The 20651-nt window shown below is 42.1% G+C and overlaps 1 protein-coding gene across 8 annotated transcripts in view; it reads left to right on the forward strand.

The window, feature by feature from the left end:
* ZFAT (zinc finger and AT-hook domain containing) overlaps nt 1-20651 on the forward strand; it is a 220046-nt gene that overhangs the window by 125519 nt on the left and 73876 nt on the right. For 7 of the 8 annotated variants that reach the window (XR_013528095.1, XM_035277375.3, XM_035277373.3 and 4 more), the window contains one exon: nt 9910-9998. The exons of the other annotated variant lie outside the window; for it this stretch is intronic. Coding sequence is in view for 6 of the 7 variants with exons in the window: in XM_035277375.3 (XP_035133266.1) it covers nt 9910-9998 (89 nt within the window). In the remaining variant the exon portion in view is untranslated. The remainder of the gene's footprint in view (nt 1-9909; nt 9999-20651) is intronic. 8 annotated transcript variants of the gene reach the window in all.

Here is a 20651-nt window from a genome sequence, read left to right on the forward strand (position 1 = left end):
CAGACGCTAGAACTGTGAAGATATGTGCTTTGCAAAACACTTGCTGCAAAATACCTGTTATGCTTCCTGCAGGATGTTTTTATGAGGCAGCAAACCTCTGTGTGGTGGGCTACATGGAGAAGCAAGGAGGCAGAGTGGGAAAAACCGTGGGCTCCAGAGGCAGGCCCAGGCTGGAACCACTTCTGGCCGGAGCAGTCTTGAATGGTGATTCCCGTTTGTGACATGGATGTTACATGTTTCCTGTGACTCCTATAACAAATTACCACAAAGTTAGTGACGTAGATCACCACAGATGTATTATGTTGCAGCTCTAGAGGTCAGTGATCTAAAATCAAGATGTCAGCCAGGGTGCATTCCTTCTAGGAAACCTGGAGGGGAAGGTGTCTCTGCATCCTGTGGCTTATGGACCCCTTCCTTCATATTTAAAGCCAGCAGTCCAGCATCTTCCGATCTCTTCTGTTCTGGCTTTCATCACCATGCTCCTTCTCTGACTTCAAGCTTCCTGCCTCCCTTTTGTAAGGACCCTTGTGATTTCACGACAAGTACCTGGATAGCCCAGGCTAGTCCCCAACTCAAGCTCTTTAGCTTAATCACATCTGCAAACTCCTTTCTTTTTTTTTTTTTTTTTTATATATAGTAGCATGTATAGGTTCTGGAGATTAGAAACTGGATGTCTTTGAGACAGCCATTATAAACCCACAGCATGGGGTTGTGGGAAGATTAATTGGGTTTGTGCTATGGATGAACTCATGTACCCAGCTCATGTACCTATTCCAATGGTGCATGAACCAGTGCTCTTGATGACACAGTATAAGAATGGATATTTGTAGCAATTAATTTGTGTCATCTAGGAAAGATTAAATCACTTTTTTTTTTCAAATATTCTCTTATTAGGAAGGCATAGTGCAATAGTTAATATTTAAAGAGTATCACTGTTGAAAGGGTAAAAGTCAGTCTTCTGAAAAAAGGTAAAGTCAATTTTCTAAAAACTCTGGAAAATTTACTTATGTAAAATACCACCTTTCTCAGTAAGACTGGATAAACAGCATAAGGAGGCATTTTTCCTTTTATGCCTCTAGAATATTATTACTAATAACAGTTGAGATTTATGGAAATTCTTTCCTCTAAGTACGTTAGAGCTCCTTCGGGTTTGTGGCACACATAAAATGTGATTTGGCAGGGATGATTTAATTTCGCAGATACTTCAAACAAGTTGCCTTAAATCCCAAGGAATTTTTCATTGCTGTCTCTCTCTGTGTTCTGATGGAATCCAAATGTCAAAAGCTGAAGGTGACTTTTTAAGATTTTTTTTTCCTACCATTCCCTTCCATCTTAGTTTTATATAGAACTCTAAAGTAAGGCAGCTGGAGTCATCCTCAGGGAAACTCAGCAAGGGGACGAGGCTGTAGTAAGAAACAAAGGGAACAACAGGTGCCGCACATGCTGTGAGTGCCAAGTCACCCAGCTGAGGCTCTGTGGATCCCACGGCGGCCTGCCCACAGCTGCCGGGAGGTGGGAGTGATGGCCTTTCTTTTTAGGAGCAGAGAATGGGAGCTCAGAATGTTGATGCTTTGCAGTTGAGCTTCAGAGGTCTGGGGCAACATAGTGCCTTTGTGTTTCTGTGTCTGGCTGGGAATAACTTCCTGCTTGAGCACTTCAGCAAGGCAGGTGCCCTGATGGCTTCCCCACCTACTACACTGATATTCCCCCTTTCCTTCCACGTGGAGAGTCCACAGGCAGCGAAGTCCCACCTCCCTTAGGTTTGGCCTTGTCTCTTTATCTAGCCTGAGGCAGGATAACAAGTATTCCTATTTCTTCTTTCCCTCTCTTGTTTTCAAGTCCCCACCTACCTTTCTAATAGGATAGCCTGGGTAACTTTGTACCTGGATAAGGCTGGTGTAAAGAGCAGAGCTCAGGATTCTCTGACGCCAGACCCTGTGCTGGCTTTCGCTGTCTGGTGATCTTGAATTCAGCCAGCATCCGGTTGCCAGGCCCAGGCAGTGCTCAAAAGGACAGAGGTCAGCTTTGCTCCATCAACCATGGGCATGCAGCCCAGCACTCAAAGTTGGGCAGAGAAAGAGACTCCTTCCAAAAGCGCACTTGAAAGTGCAGAGAGATTTTGCAAAGGTATACCTCACCTTTGGAGAGAGGAACAGACATCATGGAAATGACATTTTTGCTGCCTGCATCCCCATCTTTGAAGGAGAATTCAACCAGATCACACATTTTTTAGGGACATGGAGCTCCTGGTGAAATACTGTGTTTCTAGAAAGAGCTGCAGCAAGCCTGGCACTCAGAAAGATGTCTAACTGAAATCCACAGGACCAGTAACACTGATGGAGTCCTTTTTCCTTCCACCGCCAACATCAGCCGGCATAATCTACAAACAGTTCTCAAAGTTTATCTTTGAACTACACAACATATCTTTCCTTTCTTCAACGAATTTGTTGCCAGTTCTCAAGAACCTTCTAAGGAAGGTGGCCTGTTTTGTTGTTGTGTTAGTTTTCTTTTTATGTTTTTAAAATTAAAGTAACACACACACACACACACACACACACACACACACACGCACAGTTCAGAAGTGTGCACCTCAATGGATTGTTACAAAGGAGGCACACCTGTGTAGCTACAGCCTAGAAGAAGAAACAGCACCTTGCCAGCCTCTTGGAAATTTTCCTTCCCGCAACATGATTGCCCGTCCCTCTTCCCCAGAGGTAACTACTCACTCCTCTGACTTCTAGCACGGTAACTTGCTTTTCCCTGTCTTTGAACTTCATAGAGTTGATTCATACAATATGTGTTCTTTAATGTCTGTTTTCTTCCTTTTCACTTTATGCTTGTGAGATTCATCTAGGTTGTTATGGTTTTGACGTTTACCGTCTGGGCCTGTGGGCCAAATAAAGAATTTCATAAGGAAATGAGATTCTAAATTCTGGAGTTTCTGACCAGGGAGTCTTTGTTCCCAGAGTCAGCTTTTTTTCCCCCCCACACTGTGACAGTATTTTTGCAGTAAGCTTGGAGTGCGTGTTCTGCAAGACTGTTTCTCCAAAAAGCGGTATGAATCAGCTTTGCTTTGTCTTTATTTACAAGGCTTGACTCAAAATGACATTTGACTGTTGACAGAAATTAAATCCTGCCCCAGAGGACAAGAAATTACTACTGCTGAGACTTTCACAAAATTAGGCCACTTGCTGTTTTTTGTGAAGAAGAGGGAGTTAGATGCTTTGTCAGAAAGAGCGCCCATAAATCACCGTGCAGCCAGTCAAGGCTGGTGCTGTTTTTTAACTTTCAAGTTCAGAAGCCATTGGTATCATTTTATGTCTCTGCATTGAAAGACCCGTCTTCTGGTCTGTACGTCGTAGCAGATGAAACATCTCAGCCTTTCAGAGTTGGAGGCTAATTATCTGAAAAAGCTTTTCTATTAGAGCACGGACAACATGAAAACAATGTTTATAAAAATCCAACTGCTTCCTACAAGTGTGCCCACAATTCTGTCACCTAACAAATAAAGGATTCTTTAAAAATCTTTATTCATGCTCATATGGAGTGGTTATGTAGTTGTAATGAAAGTGTATCATTCTTATAGTTCTTACGGCCTTGAAATTAATATGATAGTAATTCTTTGTTGCTGTATAGTTCATTAATACGGAGTTTAAGAGTTGCATCTTGTACTATGAGTTGCAGAACTATTCCCTTATTTCTGGACAATGTGTTATTTTTGTTTTTCCTCCCATTATTATAACTTATGTGACAGGAGGGAGGTTCTTTCTTGTGTACAAACTTTTTCTTATTTTGAATTAACTCCTTAGGACACGTTTTCAGGACCAGGATGGCTATTTTGTTTTGGTGGTTTTTATCGTGCGTTGTACTGCCAACGTACTTTTCTAAAAACTGTACCAGAAATAAGAAAGTATCCCAGCTTAACTCTTTCATTTTTAACACTTTGTTATTAAAAATGTCTAGTTTCTTAGTTTAATGGGTATCAAATCTTACCATGTTGTAATTTTTATTTGTGTGATAGCTCATAAAATCAAACAGGTATTGTGACAGTTAAATGAGTTAATGGTCATAAGGCATTTGTAGCATTGGTTCATAGTGCTGTTTGTAAGAGTATGCCATCACTGGCCTTCTTTCAGTTCAGTAAATCTGATTCTGTTCTCTCTAGAGAACATTGTCTGGTCATGCCCTATTTTTGTCTGCTTTCCAGAGTCTTGGTGTTTTATAGTCATACAGTCACTGGTTCATTCAACAGCTGTACTCCTTGGACTCTTGGTTGCAGTTGACTTAAACTCATTTGAGGTCACAGAAGTTAACAAGGGGCATTTATGGTAAAGTTACCTGGGATCTTACAGAGACTCAGGGTCTCTGTAGGTAAGAAGTTCCTTCTTCCCAGTGCTGTGTTCACCTGTTCCTTATGCAGCTGGTCTTCATTTTTCTGTCTCAGCGTAACGTCATTTCCTCACATAGGCCTTCCCTGACCGCCTGGCCACATGGCCGCACCCTTTCCACACTCCCTCATGCTCCACCATGGCTCCTTGCCTTTGCCTTTGGGCTGTTGCAATCGGTAGTTGTTTGTTGGACTATTTGCTGGTTGTCCATTTAGGTAATGAGCCCCAGAGGCAGGGACTCTGCTGTCTTGTCCTCTCTTATCTCCTGGCCTCAGGCGTGGTCCTGGCACCCAGCGGCCCCTCCGTGAATGCTCGCTCAGTGAATGGACATGGCCAGCCAGGCAACTGTCTTCGTCTTCCACTTTTGCCCCTTTCTGCTTCCTTACTTCATTCTGATGCCCTGTCCCTGTCTCTCTTTGCTGTGCTCTCCTCTCATAGCCTGCACATTGGCTTGTTGACTTGGTTCACCCACAGAGTGAAAAGACAACTCCCATCCACTCCTGAGTTGCAAGCTTTGTATCTGGACAGTTTAGATTCCTGGCTCAGCTAGGTTCTCTTGTCCACTGTGATCCAATCTCCTGTGACTTTGAGTGGGGAGATGGTGGGTAGGACCACATATCGCTGGTGCTTGTGATGCCCTCTGTGACAGTGTTGATTGTGGGGAGGGGAGAAAGGGTGGCTAAACAGACTTCAGAATGGGGTGCTCCTGTAAATTAGCTGCTAGCTTTACCTCCAGCATGCTCTCACCTCCAAGCACTGAGGACGTGGCATGGAAACTGCACATATTGTCTCAGAGCACCCACAACCTGCAAGGGTACCAGACGGACCAACCAAAGGTCAATCAGTGCGCTGCTTCAGTGATCACAGCCAAAGCCCAAACCCAAGATCACCGCTGTCCTGAGGCGAAAATTCTGGTGAGTGAGATGGATAATCAGCACTATAAATCAATGAAGTATGAGATATATTACAATTGGAAATATTGAAGATATCTAAAATATTAAGAAAACTGAGAGATGAAAAGAAAAATATGAATATGAAAGAATTCCATTTCAGTATGAAAATAGAAGCTGAGAAATGCTAAAAATGAATCAGTAAAGGGGCATGTGGACTGGGATTTTAAACAGAATGGTCTGAAAGGACTCGGTGTGAAGGTGACATTTGAACAGAGACTTGAAGGAGATGAGATGGCACAGCACAGCATATCTGACATGGGCACCCCAGGCTCTGGGACAGCAGGTGCAGAGGCCTGGAGGTGGGTGGGTGAACCGTGTCTGTGGGGTGGAGAGAGGAGAGGGTAGTGCATGAGCTCAGAGAGGTGACAGGGAGCCATGCCCCATTGTGCCCTGTGGCTGCTGCAGAGCTCCTGGCTTTTGCTCTGGGGGGAGATGAGGCCAGATAGGGTGCTGGGAATAGAAGCAGGAGTTTTCTGCAAACTCTGCTGTTGTAACTGCTTACTTTCACTTTGCTATTATTGTACAACCCTTTTCCTTTGTTCTGTTTTTATGCTTATTGTTTGAGGCTGGCTTAATTAGAACTGAATATTTGGTTTGTCTCAGGGAGTGTCAGGGAGGTAAAGGTTTGGAGGGCACTGTAGTCAGCTGAAGGGTCCACCGTGGGGTTACCTGTTGGCACCCCAGCCTCATCCTTCAGGGGCTGCTTTTCAGATGCTTGCAGGCCCAGTCCCTGAGTCCATCCTCACAGCAGAGAGGGATTACCTCCCCATTTTTCCAATGGGGCCTCTGAGTAGCATAGACGAAAGACCCAGGGTCTCTCATGGTGAGAAGGACAGGGCCAGAAAGAGAACATAGTTCCCTTGCAACTGGCCCTTCTTGGGCAGTCCTTTCTGATGAGTAGTCACCTTATGTGTTAGTGGCACAAATAGGCCATTGCTGGTATAAATTCCTCCTTCCATTTGGGAATTGTATCACACCCTTATTGGCTGAAAAGATTCCTATGGAGCTGTGAATGGGGGTGTTGGGGTCAATAGTCTGGAGGCCAAATCTGGGCTCTGCCACTTACCACTTCATGACCTGGCAAGTTACCTAGAGTCTCGATCCCAGGTCCTCATCCATGAAAGGGTGACTTCCTGGGCTTTTGGTGCGTGGTGAGATTGTACACATCATGCCCCAGCACAACTTGTGATGCCTGGTAGTCCAGTGGGTAGACCCAGCCAGGTATATTTTAGGGAAAGAACAGTCAGCCTCTTTTCTTTGTAATCATTCTTTTCTTCCTCTGGGATGCTGGGTGATTCTCATCCACGTACAGCCATTCGATGTGCATCTCCCAGCACTCTGAGGTCAATCTCACCTCGAGAAAATACTAGGATTTGCAGTTGACTCGGCCTGTAAGTCTCAGATGTCTCTTGATAGAAAGCCATCTCATGGTCTCAAAGTATTGCTCTTTTATGATTAGTCATGAATCTGCATCCCATTATTTTAATTAGGCAGCAAAAAATTGTGTCAGGTACTCTCCCGGGCCTGTTTGATAGGGGCTGTCAGTGGTTGCTGAAAACATCTGTAATATTTATTGCCAGGGCTCTGATGCCTCAGTAAGGGATGGCTTTTAGGTGCTGCTTTCTTTCCTTGTCTCTTGCAGAGCCTTGGAAGTATATCCATAAAAGGCTGATGCTTGATTTCAAACGAGGCAATTCCATTTATTCATTTCAGGGCCCTTTTTACCACTTAATCTATTACTCTTTGACCCAAGTGTTTGATAATGAATGACAGAATATTTATCAACTCAGAGAATGGTTCCATCAGCTCTACTTTCCCCACTCTAGTGGTGAAGAACACAGCATGATTTTGCCCAGGCTGCCCAATATGATGATGCTATGTACACATGAGCCATGTGTCAGTGGAGATGTGTGTTTAGCTGAGCTTTGACTGGAGATGTGTAGAAATTTGCAGTCCTGTGTTTGAAAGAAGATGTTGCTATATATTTTTTAAAGTTGTAATTTCTCTCTAATTATAACTTATGTGCCTTACAAGTGAAAAGTTTTCCTCACACTTCAGGCTTGTAGAATTAATGCAATTTAGAATTTTGGGTTTAGTTACTAGAATAATCGATACAACTGTTACATTAATGTTTACTTCCTTTTGCTGCTCTTATTGAGAGTGTTGTTCATATAAGATGTACAGAATTTTTGCTCAGTTCAGTTTAATGAAATGCATGGAATATATTCAGTCTGTATGTGCATTCATGCCCTGGGGTACCCACATGAGTGGAATGTGTCCCTGCCCATGTTCAGCTGAAGGCAGCCCCTGCCTTATACAAGGCTGTAGAGGTGGTGCGTAGACTGAAGCAAGTGGATAGTGTATAGGGACCTGTGGAGGGCTGGCTTGGCCCAGTTACCAGAGCATTCAGTTTGAGTTCTGAATTAACAGGAAGAATGGCCAGATGCTGCCAGACAGTGCATTCTAGGCGTGGAAAATGTTAGCAAAGGCTCAGGGGTCTGAGATTGCAGAGGCAAGGCAGAAAGTTTGCAGAACTCAAGGAGTTCAGTGTTATGAGCCTAAATCCAGAGGGGACAGGCACAAGAGGAAGTCAGAGGGGTGGGGTGGGGTGGGGAGAGTTGGTTCTGATTCTGGAGGGCCTTTTCTGCTAAGCTCTGGCACATGAACTTTGTTTTGAAGTTGGGGTCATCGGTGGGTTATGATGGCTGGACCGTGGGATGGTTTATGCTATAGATCATCTGGATAGAAGATGAGGCATCAGGATGCATGTGTGGATAATGGAGGGGTGGAGGGATGGATGGATGGGTGGATGGTTGGATAGATGGTAGAGTTTTATGAAGGCAAGGAGACCAGTTTAGGGGCTTTTGCTGTTGTCTTGAACTCCCGACCTCAGGTGATCCACCTGCCTTGACCTCCAGAGTGCTTGGATTACAGGCGTCAGCCACTATGCCCAGCCTGCTGTTGTCCAAGAAGGAAATGAGGAGAACCTAAACCAGTGTGGAGGTATTAGAAATAGAGAGAAATAGACAGATATGAGAAATATATAGGAAATGAAATCAGATGCTGAAAAAAAAAATGAGATGCGTGAAAGTTAGGGCCTTAAGGATGTTGAGGAAGGCTACTGGGTGTCTGATGTAGGTGATCAGATGGGTGATAAACTGGGAGGGCTGGAGGTAGAAGCTGTTAGGTGAAGAAGATGAGTTCAACTTAAGACATTTGGGACCACTAAGTGGCTGGTGTCCAGTTGTATACTCAAGTCTTAGATTCAGAGAAGAGATCAGAGTAGAGGATGTTAGTTTTGGCATCAAAGGTTTACAAAAGCCTGTAGGGGTGAGTTATATACAAGGTTGCTTGTAGAGGTAGAATAGGAGTGTGGGCTGGAACACTAGAACATCATGGCCTGATGATAGTTGCCCTGTTGAGAGGGTGTGCCTCAGGGGTACTCAGAATGAATAGAGAGACCCAAAGAGGTGGTAGTGGCATGGAGTCAGAGGAACAGAAGATTTCCAAACCATGGACTGTTAGCAGAGTCACATGCAGTAGAGTGATCAAGTCACATACAGACCAAAATTCGCCATTGACTTGGCATCATAGTGAGAACAGGTTTCCAGGTGAGCTGATGGTGAATAGAGGGGAGGGGGAAAGTTGCAACAGGGTCTGGGAGGAGCTTGCTTCTGGGAATCCAGCCACACTGGCTGTGGGTGTAATGCCCTGAGGTGGTTTGCACCATTAAAAGCTGCTTGTTGAATTCTTTACTGCTACAAGAAGTAGGTCACATTTACTTTTGTTACACATGTTTATGTTATTGCACATTGAGGTTTTATTTATGCTAGTAAGAGGCAAAATGTAATGTACCTCGTATATCTATTAATCTGTTTTAACATACCCCATTATTGAATGTTTAAATATTGCCAAAACCTTAGCCTTTTTAAAAGCAGTGGTTTACATGTCCCTAGTTTTCTTTCTAGCATTCCCTCAAAAATGCCTTTTGCACTCCAACCCGAATTAGGAGTTCTGCAGCACAGATCCTGTACTTTGCTAACCATCGTCCTGCAGACTTGCCTGACTTTCAGGGTCAGGTCTGAGGTCCCGTGAAATGGTCCAGGCCCTTGATATTCTGGGCCAGCAACCTCTCCAGTTCAGCTGTTGCCTTTCTGCAGACTTCGCACTCCGGGAAGGAAGATGCAGCTGCTCCACTTTCCTGACCACCTTGTGGTCCCTTCCCCTGTAATCTCATCCATGTGCACCCCTCTCCCTCAATGCCCTTCTCTCTCAGCAGCTGGGCACAGCCTTACTCTTCCTTTAGAGGCCTGACTGAGTGTCATTGCTCACGGGGCCACCCCGGGTTGAGCTGGCCGTGCCTCTCCCTCCATGGGAGCTCCTCTCCACTCCCACTTGTTGAAGACTGAGCATGCTGCATAGTGCCTGTGCGCTTCCTCGCTGTTCCCTTCTGAGATTCTGATCCTCACAAGGAACACCTTTGTGTACCTGGCTCCATGCCTGGCAGTTCATTCACAGTGGGAGCTGTTGGCCTGGTGATGCTCACCTTGTCCTCTGCTTCTTTCCAGGGAAGCAGTTTAAGTGCACGGTGTGTGACTACACAGCAGCCCAGAAGCCCCAGCTGCTGCGGCACATGGAGCAGCATGTCTCCTTCAAGGTAAGAGCGCTCTGGAGGAGGAGGCAGATGTTCAGGCAGAAGAGGCATCGCTTTTCAAAGTGCAGATAGAGAGAGCATCCTTTTATTACTTGTTGGTATTACCTTCGGTTTGGGGCCCCCTTTGCTGGTATACATGGAGTCTGAGGCATAGTGCAGATTGTGCTCTCTCTTTCTAGAAGCATAGCATTTCTCTGTAATTTGGAAACCAAGCTGAAGGTGTGTAAGAGGATGCAGACAGAAGAAAAGGTACAGTCTTTGGATAAAAGCACTGGAGTGATTTGGAGGGAGGCCTGCAGGCTTTAGGGCCATTTAGTTTTGTTTTCAGACCCGGGATTGCCACAGGTGAGTCACCTGATGAAGCAGGTGTGTTGAAGCCCACCCAGCAGGCAGTTGTAAGAACTGGAGATTGTGTACAGGAGTGTCCACCGCAGTGCCCACCATGTCACAGGGGCTCAGGAGATGGTGGCCCTCCATATCCTTTGAATGCCTCTAATTGGTGTTTCTTTAGTGTAGGTGGTAATGTTTGCTTAGCCACAGCTTATGATGCCATTATTGACAACAATAACTAGGGTTCAGTAATTCGTTCAGTAAAAAGTTCTGCTTAGCACTTGGGGCAACTGGACCCTTAAAATGATTGCTGTGGTTGGCAGATACACATGGAAAGGGATCATCAAGATTCGTAAACTTGTTGCTCTCCAGTGGTTTTTGCAATTGTTTCTACTGTTACAGCGGAGAGCATCATAGAATGTGGGAGGGACTACAGGCCATCTGTTCGGTACCACTGGACTTGCAGCTAGAATCACCCCAAAAGTGGTGGCAGTGGAGTTCTCACCAGGCAGTACCCCAAACCATCCTGATATAAGGCCTGCTGGGATTCCAAAGAAAGAAGCACTAAATGCTGGGGTGATACGTTTAAAGCAATTATTAAGTCCTTGCCACAGGCAGCAAGGGGACAGGAGTGTGGAGTGTTCCACTTGGGGATGTCCACAGCGAGGTGGTCAGGGCATGGGGTTTTATGAAGGTTAAAGGAATTTGGCTCAGGGTCAAGGCTATTTTCTTTCAGTGGTGTCTTTGGCAACTTGCCAAAGATAGATACTCTTTTTTTTTTTGAGAAGGAGTCTCACCCCTCTGTCACCCAGGCTGGAGTGCAGTGACGTGATCTTGGCTCACTGCAACCTCCGTTTCCCAGGTTCAAGCGATCTCCCCGCTCCAGTGTCCCAAGTAGCTGGGACTACAGGTGCCTGCTACCACGCCCAGCTAATTTTTGTATTTTTAGCAGAGATGGGGTTTCCCCATGAACAACCTAGATACTTTTATTCGTGTCTGAGAATGTTTGAGGCTTCGGTTCTGATACGAGCCTCTTGGGAAATCCTGCAGATGACTGGGTCACGGAGCAGTCAGTGCACCCTCATTTTTGGTCAGGGCACAGAAAGAAAGCACTAGGGAGCTGGGGGACCCTACACCAGCACACTCGCTTGCGTTTATTGAATGTCTATTGCGTGTAGGCACTGCACCATGGACTTCATGTTCATCATACAGAATCTCCTTCATGGTGTATATTATCTTCTGTCTTTGAAATACGAAGATCCTAAACCTCAGAGAAGCTAACTGATCACCTGTCAGTCTTTTCTGCCATGCCCATATCCGTTGACTTCAGTCACCCTGATGATATTGACTCACCTGCATTCAGCATTTCTGAGGTGACAAGGACCATCCCCACTGGCAAGCTCATTTTATGATCAGAACAGCCTGGTAGGAGGTGAATTTCCATGGTTCCTCCTCTAGTAGTTGAAGACTGAGTGGCTCAGAGGGAATCTGCTTGTATGCTTTCACTATCCAGGAAGAGAAGAAGCTACAGTGTGGACTTGATCCTCTCACTACTAATCCTGTGCTTTTTTCACTGCATGTTCTCAGCTACTTGTTGGGGGCAGAAAGGGAGAAATTGGAGAGACTAAGGATGTTGGAAGCTGTTGCTTATGTAGCTGCTTTTTAAAATCACCTGTACTGACCATGTGATTCTTAGGTAGGACTTACATGTCACCTGGTAGGATTGTGGCAGTGACTGAGTCAAGAAGGGTCTTTAGTGTTATGCATATTTGTGTACATATTTAAAGTGAAAAGCTTATTTCACATTTCACAGCATATAGGTGTCCTTCTTTGGGGAGCTAGTGCAATTGTGTTAGAGAATAGAGAGCTAAGGCAAATTTCACTTGATAGGTGAGGAAATTAGACCCAGTGAGGCTAATTATTTCCTGGCTTTTGCAGCATTGGTACTAGACTTTGCAATCATTCCTTGGTTTTCACTGTGAAACATTTTCCTTCTCTAACCAGACATAGCTGGAACAGCTTTTTTGCCCTGAAATCCTTAGTGGTTTTTATTGTTGTCGTTTTGTTTTTCAAATTATGAACTATCTGGTTTATGTGCAGAGGAAATGGATTTGGGGGTGGTTTCAGTTAAGGAATCACTCACATATGTATTATTAACTTCTGCCATTACACAGCTGGTATTCAGTGCTGGGCCTCAGGACCTGCACTGAGTTGGATCTGGGGTCATGGCTGGTTCCCTTTGGGCTGCCTGTAGATTTTGCTTTCCTCCCTATTGAATAGTACTAGAGATGGGAATGAGACTCAGACCTGAGTGAGAAACAGTAAATCCAGCCTTAGTTTCTCTCATCCCACAAGTTAGGGTGCTCATCAGATGCATATCAATTTAGGTAGTGTTTCTCAATTAATTGGGACTGACAAAGCAAAATGAAATTGCATCATATGAATCACTCATCCAAATAGTGGTAATCGCTCTCTTCCTGTCGTCTTCCCTTCTACTTTCCATGTTAATTTACTATTGCTGCTGTAACAGATTACCACCAATTTTGTGGCTTAGACTGATTATCAGCTCAGATTGATTATCTTACATTTCTGTAGTTTGGAAGTCCATTACACATCTCACTAAGATAAAATCAAGGTGTTGGCAGGGCTGCATTTTTTTGGAGGTTTCACTTCCTTGCCTTTTCTGGCTTCTAGAGGCCACCTGCATTCCTTGGCTAATAGCCACTCCCTTCATCTTCAAAGCTAGCAGCATGGCATCTGTCACCATGTCTCCTCTGACTCTCCGCTTCTGCCTCCTCTTCCACTTTTAAGGACCCTGGTGGTTATGTTGAACCCACTGAGATAACCCACAATAATGAATGTCCTTATCTTAAGCTCAGATAATTAGTAGCCTGAATACTGCCTGCAGTCTTAATTTCTTTTTGCCATGCAAGGTTGAGGGTCATTAGTCTGCCATCTATACTCCCCCACTTTTTTTTCCTTTTATGTCAACTCTGTGGTAGAACATTTTCAGCAAGATCATAACATATATAATATTCATACATATACCAATAGCAAACATTACTAAGAAATTGTCTCTCTTTTTTACTAATCTTAGATTAGAGCTAAACATCCTCACATGGATGCTACTATTCGATTGTAATTGGCTCACCAGATGAAATCAATTTGCTTTTCTAGATGTAGATGTACAATTTACAATATATGATTTGTCTCAGGGAATACTATAATAAGGGCAAATTCCTGCATTGCCTTTTAAAATTACATATTTCTTATTTGTATATTTATTTTAAAAATAAAAATAATGTGTTCACGGAGGTTTGGAAAATACTTATTGATTCCTTTTCATATGGAATTTTTTTGATATTATTTAGACACGGTTAAGGTCATACTATGAATGCAAAATTTTTTTTTAATAGAAATTGGAGCCTCAGCTTTACCACCGATAAAGCTCTCTTAGATAATGTGGTTTAGATGACTGGCCTTATGGTTTGCTGTTAGGGTACCTTCCCAGTGAAAGACAGGGTCAGAGAGCTTATATGCAATTTTTAATACTGCCTTTTTAATCAGCATTTCATCGGTGTTTTTCCATTTTATGAAAATGCATTTATAAACTACTTTTCGTGGCTGCTTAAGGATGATTATCATAGTCTAATTAGCCATTCCTCTCATAACTGGACAGTTTGTTCATTCCCAGTTTTTGTTGTTGTAAGTAACCCTACAGTGGACATGTTTATGCCAAGAGCATTTCCATGTCATCCTCAGCTCTAAACAGCTATAAAACCCTGGGTGAAGCCCATCAAACCTCTGAGAATTCACATCTAGTAACGATGTTATTTTCTCTTCTTGCAGATGCAATTAAAATGTATTCCCTAGGGTGGAACTGATATTTTCAACCTTAAAGAGGTGCCAAGAGAAGATACTTAGATAAGACAAACTATTGCTGAGCCAGGATTCTCTAAACAAAAATAGGCTTATTCATTCCATCTAGCTATTCCACTCTTTGCTTTCTTGCAAATAAGTGAGGCAGTGTGGTTAGGAGGTGGAATCACCTTGTGGAGTTCTCTCCATTCAGCTCATCTGGACCCCTAACTCTGTTGATTGAAATGTTCTCAGTGACAGAGCTAGCAGATTCGGTGGCATTTTCCTTGTACATGAATCAAAAGTGAGTTTATTTTTAAATGAAGTTTGATCTTTTCATTTAAAAGGGACACTCATTTAAAGAGCATACCTCTTTGTGCTAACCTTATATATATATCAATCTATACTAAATTTGAAAGTTGTTCTATGTTCAGTTCATGGGATTCATACAACCTGTGAAAATTCTGTCATGAGAGACGTTGAGGTTGGGGTGGGTGGTATCAGTGATAGAAAAGAAAGGGAAGGAAAGAGAGGGTGAGAGGAGGAAAATAGAAGAACATGAGAGGAAAGTCTTTCTAGGGCTTGCATCACAACTGCATGAAAAATGGTTCATCAGATCTGCCATTTTAGCTGATCTTGAATTTCTCTGCCTCCCTACCCAGATAGTTTGGTAGATTGATTGATTGGCCCATTCATTCTAGAAAGCTATGCTAGATTTCTCTTAGCATATTTGTTATGCTAAGAGAAACAAATACCATTCTCAGGCTTTGAGAATGGTATTTTAAGATAATACTTTCAAAATCCAAGAAAAAAATATTTACTAGACAGCTGGAATTATTTTTATTTTCATGTGATATTAGCTCTTTAATATGTCTTATTTTTATGAATGTCTCGTACTAAAATGCTACTGGTAGCTCAATTGAAAAATAGGCAAATAATATAAAAAGAACAGATCACGGAGAAGGGAATAACTTTTGGGTACATGATGATATGTCCAACCTCACTGATGATTGGAAAAAAAAGTAAAACCACACGAAGATGCCATTTTTCACTTATCATATTGGTTAACATTCATAAGTTTGCAAGCATGTGCCATTGATGAGGCTGTGAGGGACGGTCATTCTCACACATTGCTGGTGGGAGTGTTAGTGCCAGTGACCCTGTGGAGGTCAGTTTGGCAGAATCCGTCAAAATTGCAAATGCATCTGTTCTTCGACTCACCATGTAAGATTTTATCCGACAGATGTACTTGCAGATGCATGAAATGATTACTGTGCAGGGTTATCCATGAGAAACAATTGAAATGTCCATGAATTAGGGTAAGAGTTAAATGGGCAGTGGACCACACAAACAAAAAGCTGATGCTTTGTGGCTGCAGGAAAGAATATGGGATCTCTCTACTTATTTCTATAGAAAGATATTTAAGATACGTGATGAAGGGTAAGATGTCAGGTTAAAAAAAAGGGTAAAGCCATATTTGTATTTACTTATATTTGCTTTCAAGCCTCTACAAGAATATTTGCAAAATAAACAAGAGAAACATAACCTGTTGGGGATGGGAGAAGGTTGAAACTGGGTAGATTGAGGGACGGGGCTGAGAGTGAGGCTTTTGCCTGTGTATATATTTTAACCATGTTAATTAATTGCTTTACCTATGCAATAATTTAAGCAAAAAACAGCAATATAGTAAATAAGAATATTATTCTAGAAACTAAAGTCAAAGCAGAATGTAAACATGTTTCTCATCTGTGATTTCATCCTATGAAGACAGTGGCAAATTGCCTTTGGAATTTCATTGAGATTCTGTTTGGCATTTGAAAATCTCTGAGAGTGATGAGGTTTCACAGCAAAGCACAGGATTTAGAACCAGGCAGATGAAGTTTCAGTTTCTGGCTGTGCCACTTGTAGGCTGTGTTTTTAACAAATTTTATGATCTATAAAATGCTGATAGTGATGCTTGTCTTCTGGCGTTGGAGATATTAAAAGCAATACCATTTTTTATGAGTAGTAGGTATGGTACATGGTACCAGGCAGATGATCAAAAATTGTTGGCTCTTGTTTCCTCCCCTGTCTCTTGAAAATGACTTCAGTTCTCAAGAACTAAAGCAAGGAATATAAACCAGCCTGATCATCGTTTGTATTCTTTTTGGTGAGATTACATTATGTTTACAAATAGCTCACTCTAGGCCGGGCGCAGTAGCTCAAGCCTGTAATCCCAGCACTTTGGGAGGCCGAGGCGGGTGGATCACGAGGTCAGGAGATCGAGACCATCCTGGTCAACATGGTGAAACCCCATCTCTACTAAAAATACAAAAAATTAGCTGGGCATGGTGGCACGTGCCTGTAATCCCAGCTACTCAGGAGGCTGAGGCAGGAGAATTGCCTGAACCCAGGAGGTGGCGGTTGCGGTGAGCCAGGGTCGCACCATTGCACTCCAGCCTGGGTAACAAGAACGAAACTCTGTCTCAAAAAAAAAAAAAAAAAAAAATAGCTCACTCTAAATATTTTTCTAAGTGTTATGCTGTATTTTTTATACATTTTCAGATATTGATGTTGCTTTACTTTTTCTTGTTGTTTGGATTTGTTGGGTTAGGCAGATTAGGGCCAAAATCTTGGTGCTGCTGCTTGCTAATGAGTTAACTTTGGGGAATTCCTTTACCTTTTTGAGCCTCTATCTTCTTATTTGAAAAATATGAACAACATATTTCAGAGGTTTTGAAAGAGGAGTTGCTTTTAGGGAATAGACCAGAAGGAATGTCTTCCCACAGCTTCGGGAAGGCTGGGCCTGTCAGCCTTGCCAAGCCATTCCTGGGGAGGAGGTGCTGGGGAGGACCTAAGGTTTGCTCTCTCATGAAGAGAGTTAGGGGGCTTTCTTCTTATAGGGAGAAGCTCTGGCCTCTTGCCACCCCTTCCTACAAGATTGGCTTTTCTGTAACTTTAGTCAACATCAGAATTACCTTGGGATCTTGATAAATGTGCACATAATGGTTTTCTAAACCTGGAAGATGCTTTCAGTAAGCCTGGGGCCCAATCTAGCATCCTTGACTCGGACACTTTTCTGTGTGGTTCTGATGCAGGGGTCCCACAGACCATAATCTGCTAGATATTGCACTGGGTTTTGAATTCTGCAAAGAAAGGCCTTATTCAAATATTTTTACTTAAAATGTTCTCCTGTAAACAGCACATAGCTAGTTCTTGTTTGTGTCTGTGTGCCTGCATGTGTATATGTGAATTATGTACCTGTGTGTAACAGGGTGACAATCACTGCCCTTTAATTGGAGTGCATAGTCCATTTATATATAGTGTAATTATCAACATCTTTGAATTTAACAGTACCATATTTTTATCAATTTTCTGTGTTATGCAAGTTCTTTACTTCTCTTTTCTTCTTTCCTATCTTTTGAATGAATCAAGTATTTTTTAGTATTTCATTTTATCTCCTATATTGACTTTTTATTTTAGAACTATTGTAGATTTATAGAAAAAAAATGTGACAATAATACAGAGAGTTTCTATAAACTCCACACCCAGTTTCCCCTACTGTTACCATCTGTTACCAGTATGGGACATTTGTTATAACTAATGAATCAATATTAATACATTATTATTAGCTGAATTCCATATTATATTCAGATCTTCTTAGTTTGTATCTAATGCCCTTTGCCTTTTTCAGGATCCCATTAGGATACCACATTACATTAGTCGTCATGTCATTTTTAGGATCTGTTTGGATTTGACAGTTTCTCAGACTTTCCCTGTTTTTGATGACCTTGGATGTTTTGAGGGATACTGGTCAATCTTTTTATAAAATACCGCTCAGTTGTGATTTGCTGACCTTTTAACTATACCCTTTTGTGTTCTTCTTCTGTTAATGGTTGCTGCAGACATTACCTTATCTTTATTACAACATATTCTAGTTTCAAATGTTACATTATGTTATGAACAATGTAAGAACCATGAAACACTATAATTTATTTACTCTCCTCCTACACTTTGTGCTCTTGTTGTCATACATGTTCATGTCATAAACTCCTCAATATCATGTTTTTATTTATTGCTTTAATCAGTAAATATTTATAAAATATTTTAAAAATTCATAGGAAACTGAAATTTTAAAAAGATTTAAAATAAAGAAAGCATTTAATTAAAACATTAAAAATTTTTAAAAAGGGTAAATATAAATTTACCTGCAAAATTCACCTTTCTGGTATTCTTCATTTTCTCTCTGAAGATCTGGGCTCTTATTTGATATATTTTTCTTTAGCTTGGAGAACTTCTTTTAGCATTTCTTGTGTATGCTAGAATTGAATTCTCTCAGTTTTTGTCTGTTTGAAAATGTCTGTATATGGTCTTCATTTTTGAAAGTTATTTTCATAGCCACAAATTCCTAGGGAGACATCACTCTAAAAATGTTCCATCCCTTTTCATCCTTTCTCATTGCTAACCCTTGTCACTGCTTCTCTATGTGTAATGAGTCTTTTTCTTCTGGCTGGCTTTAGGATTTTCCTCTCTTTGTTTTTTGGTTTTTTTTAATCATATTAACCTCAGCAAGTTTAGTTGTGGTTTCTTTTATATTTACCTTACTTGGAGTTTGTTGAGCTTTTGAATCTGTGGGTTGATATCCCGCATCTGTTTCAGAGTATTCTCAACCATTATCTCTTTAAATATTCTTTCTGCTTCATTTGTTCTCTCCTTTCCCTCTAGGACTATAATACCACATATATTAACACATATGTATTAATACATATATGTGAGGTACTAATAGTACTCACATTCAGGTGATCTCTGTCTCTCTCTTTAATTCTTCTTTCACTTTGTGTTTTAGTTTGTATGGTTTGTATGATTTCTATGTGCGTTTCTTCAAGTTCACTTATCCTTTCTTATGATATGTCAAATCTGCTATTAAGACCACCAAATGTGATGTTTTAAAAAAATTTCTAGGATATTCATTTGGTTTTTTTCTCTCCTGTTCTGTTCTCTTCTTTTCTTTTCTTCTTTCTTTCCTTTTTTTTTTTTTTTTTTAAGAGATAGTGTCATTTTTTTAAGATGGAGTTTCCTTCTTGTTACCCAGGCTGGAGTGCAATGGCACGATCTCGGCTCACCGCAACCTCCGCCTCCTGGGTTCAGGCAATTCTCCTGCCTCAGCCTCCTGAGTAGCTGGGATTACAGGCACGTGCCACCATGCCCAGCTAACTTTTTGTATTTTTAGCAGAGATGGGGTTTCACCGTGTTGACCAGGATGGTCTCGATCTTGACCTCGTGATCCACCCGCCTCGGCCTCCCAAAGTGCTGGGATTACAGGCATGAGCCACTGTGCACGGCAGAGATAGTGTCTTGCTTGAGCTTCTGGGCTCAAGTGATCCTCCTGCCTCAGCCTTCCATGTAGCATTTTTTTTTTTTGAGACTGAGTTTCGCTCTTTGTTGCCTAGGCTAGAGTGCAATGGTGCAACCTTGGCTCACTGCAACCTCTGCCTTCTAGGTTCAAGTGATTCCCCTGTCTCATCCTCCCAAGTAGCTGGGATTACAGGTGCCCGCCACCGTGCCCAGCTAATATTTGTATTTTTAGTAGAGAGGGGGTTTCACCATGTTGGCCACGCTAGTCCAACTCCTGACCTCAGGTGATAGCATTTGTTTTAAAAAAGTTTTTGTTTTGCTACTACATTTTATCATCTGTTTACAAATGTTTTACTTCTTTTTTCCTAGAGCCTTTAACACATTTGTTCTAGTTAAGTCAATGTTTTTGTTTAATAATTTCAACATCTGGGACACCTGCACATCAGTTTCTATTGACTGTTTTCTTTTTTTCCCAGGAGGGCTGCAGAGATGTTTCTCTTCTTGATTTGAGCTCATCTTTTCTTGCTTTTTTGCATGTCTCATAATGTTTTAATACCAGACATTATATGTGAAAAAACAGTAGACTGAGCTAAACAATAGTTGGCCTTGGGAAAGCGTCTGTTATTAGTGTGGGGGACTGTGCAGAAAAGAGTTACTGTAGCAGGCTTGGCTGCTGTCCTTTGAAAGACCTGTTCACAAGTTTGGGCTGGAGTCTGAGAATGTGGACTTCAAGAGAGTTCCTAGCACCTTACTTAAGAGAAGCTTATACTTTTTAAAGTATTTATACAAACAATGTGATTTATGCTGGATACCTGCCTTTTTTCTGCGAATCTGGAATTTTGGCATATGCTAGGCAGGGGTTCTTACATGATCAGCCATCACTAAAATCTCTGGTCACTGAGTCTAATGAGCATCTCTGGTTGATAGCATTTCATAAGTACTGTCACAGATCCTTGCTGGGGGTTAACCATGTGCTGTGGGGCTCCACTTGGAGAAGACCGTTGGAAGCTCACACCTGATTTCCCCTACTCTTCACCTCATGTGCTTCTTCCCTTTGCTGATTTCACTTTGTATTCTTTTAATAGAATAAATTATAGCCATGAGTATGACTATATGCTGAGTCCTGCAAGTCTT

Source organism: Callithrix jacchus, chromosome 16 (genome assembly GCF_049354715.1).
Source record: "Callithrix jacchus isolate 240 chromosome 16, calJac240_pri, whole genome shotgun sequence".
In the NCBI taxonomy this organism is placed as follows: Eukaryota; Metazoa; Chordata; class Mammalia; order Primates; family Cebidae; genus Callithrix; species Callithrix jacchus.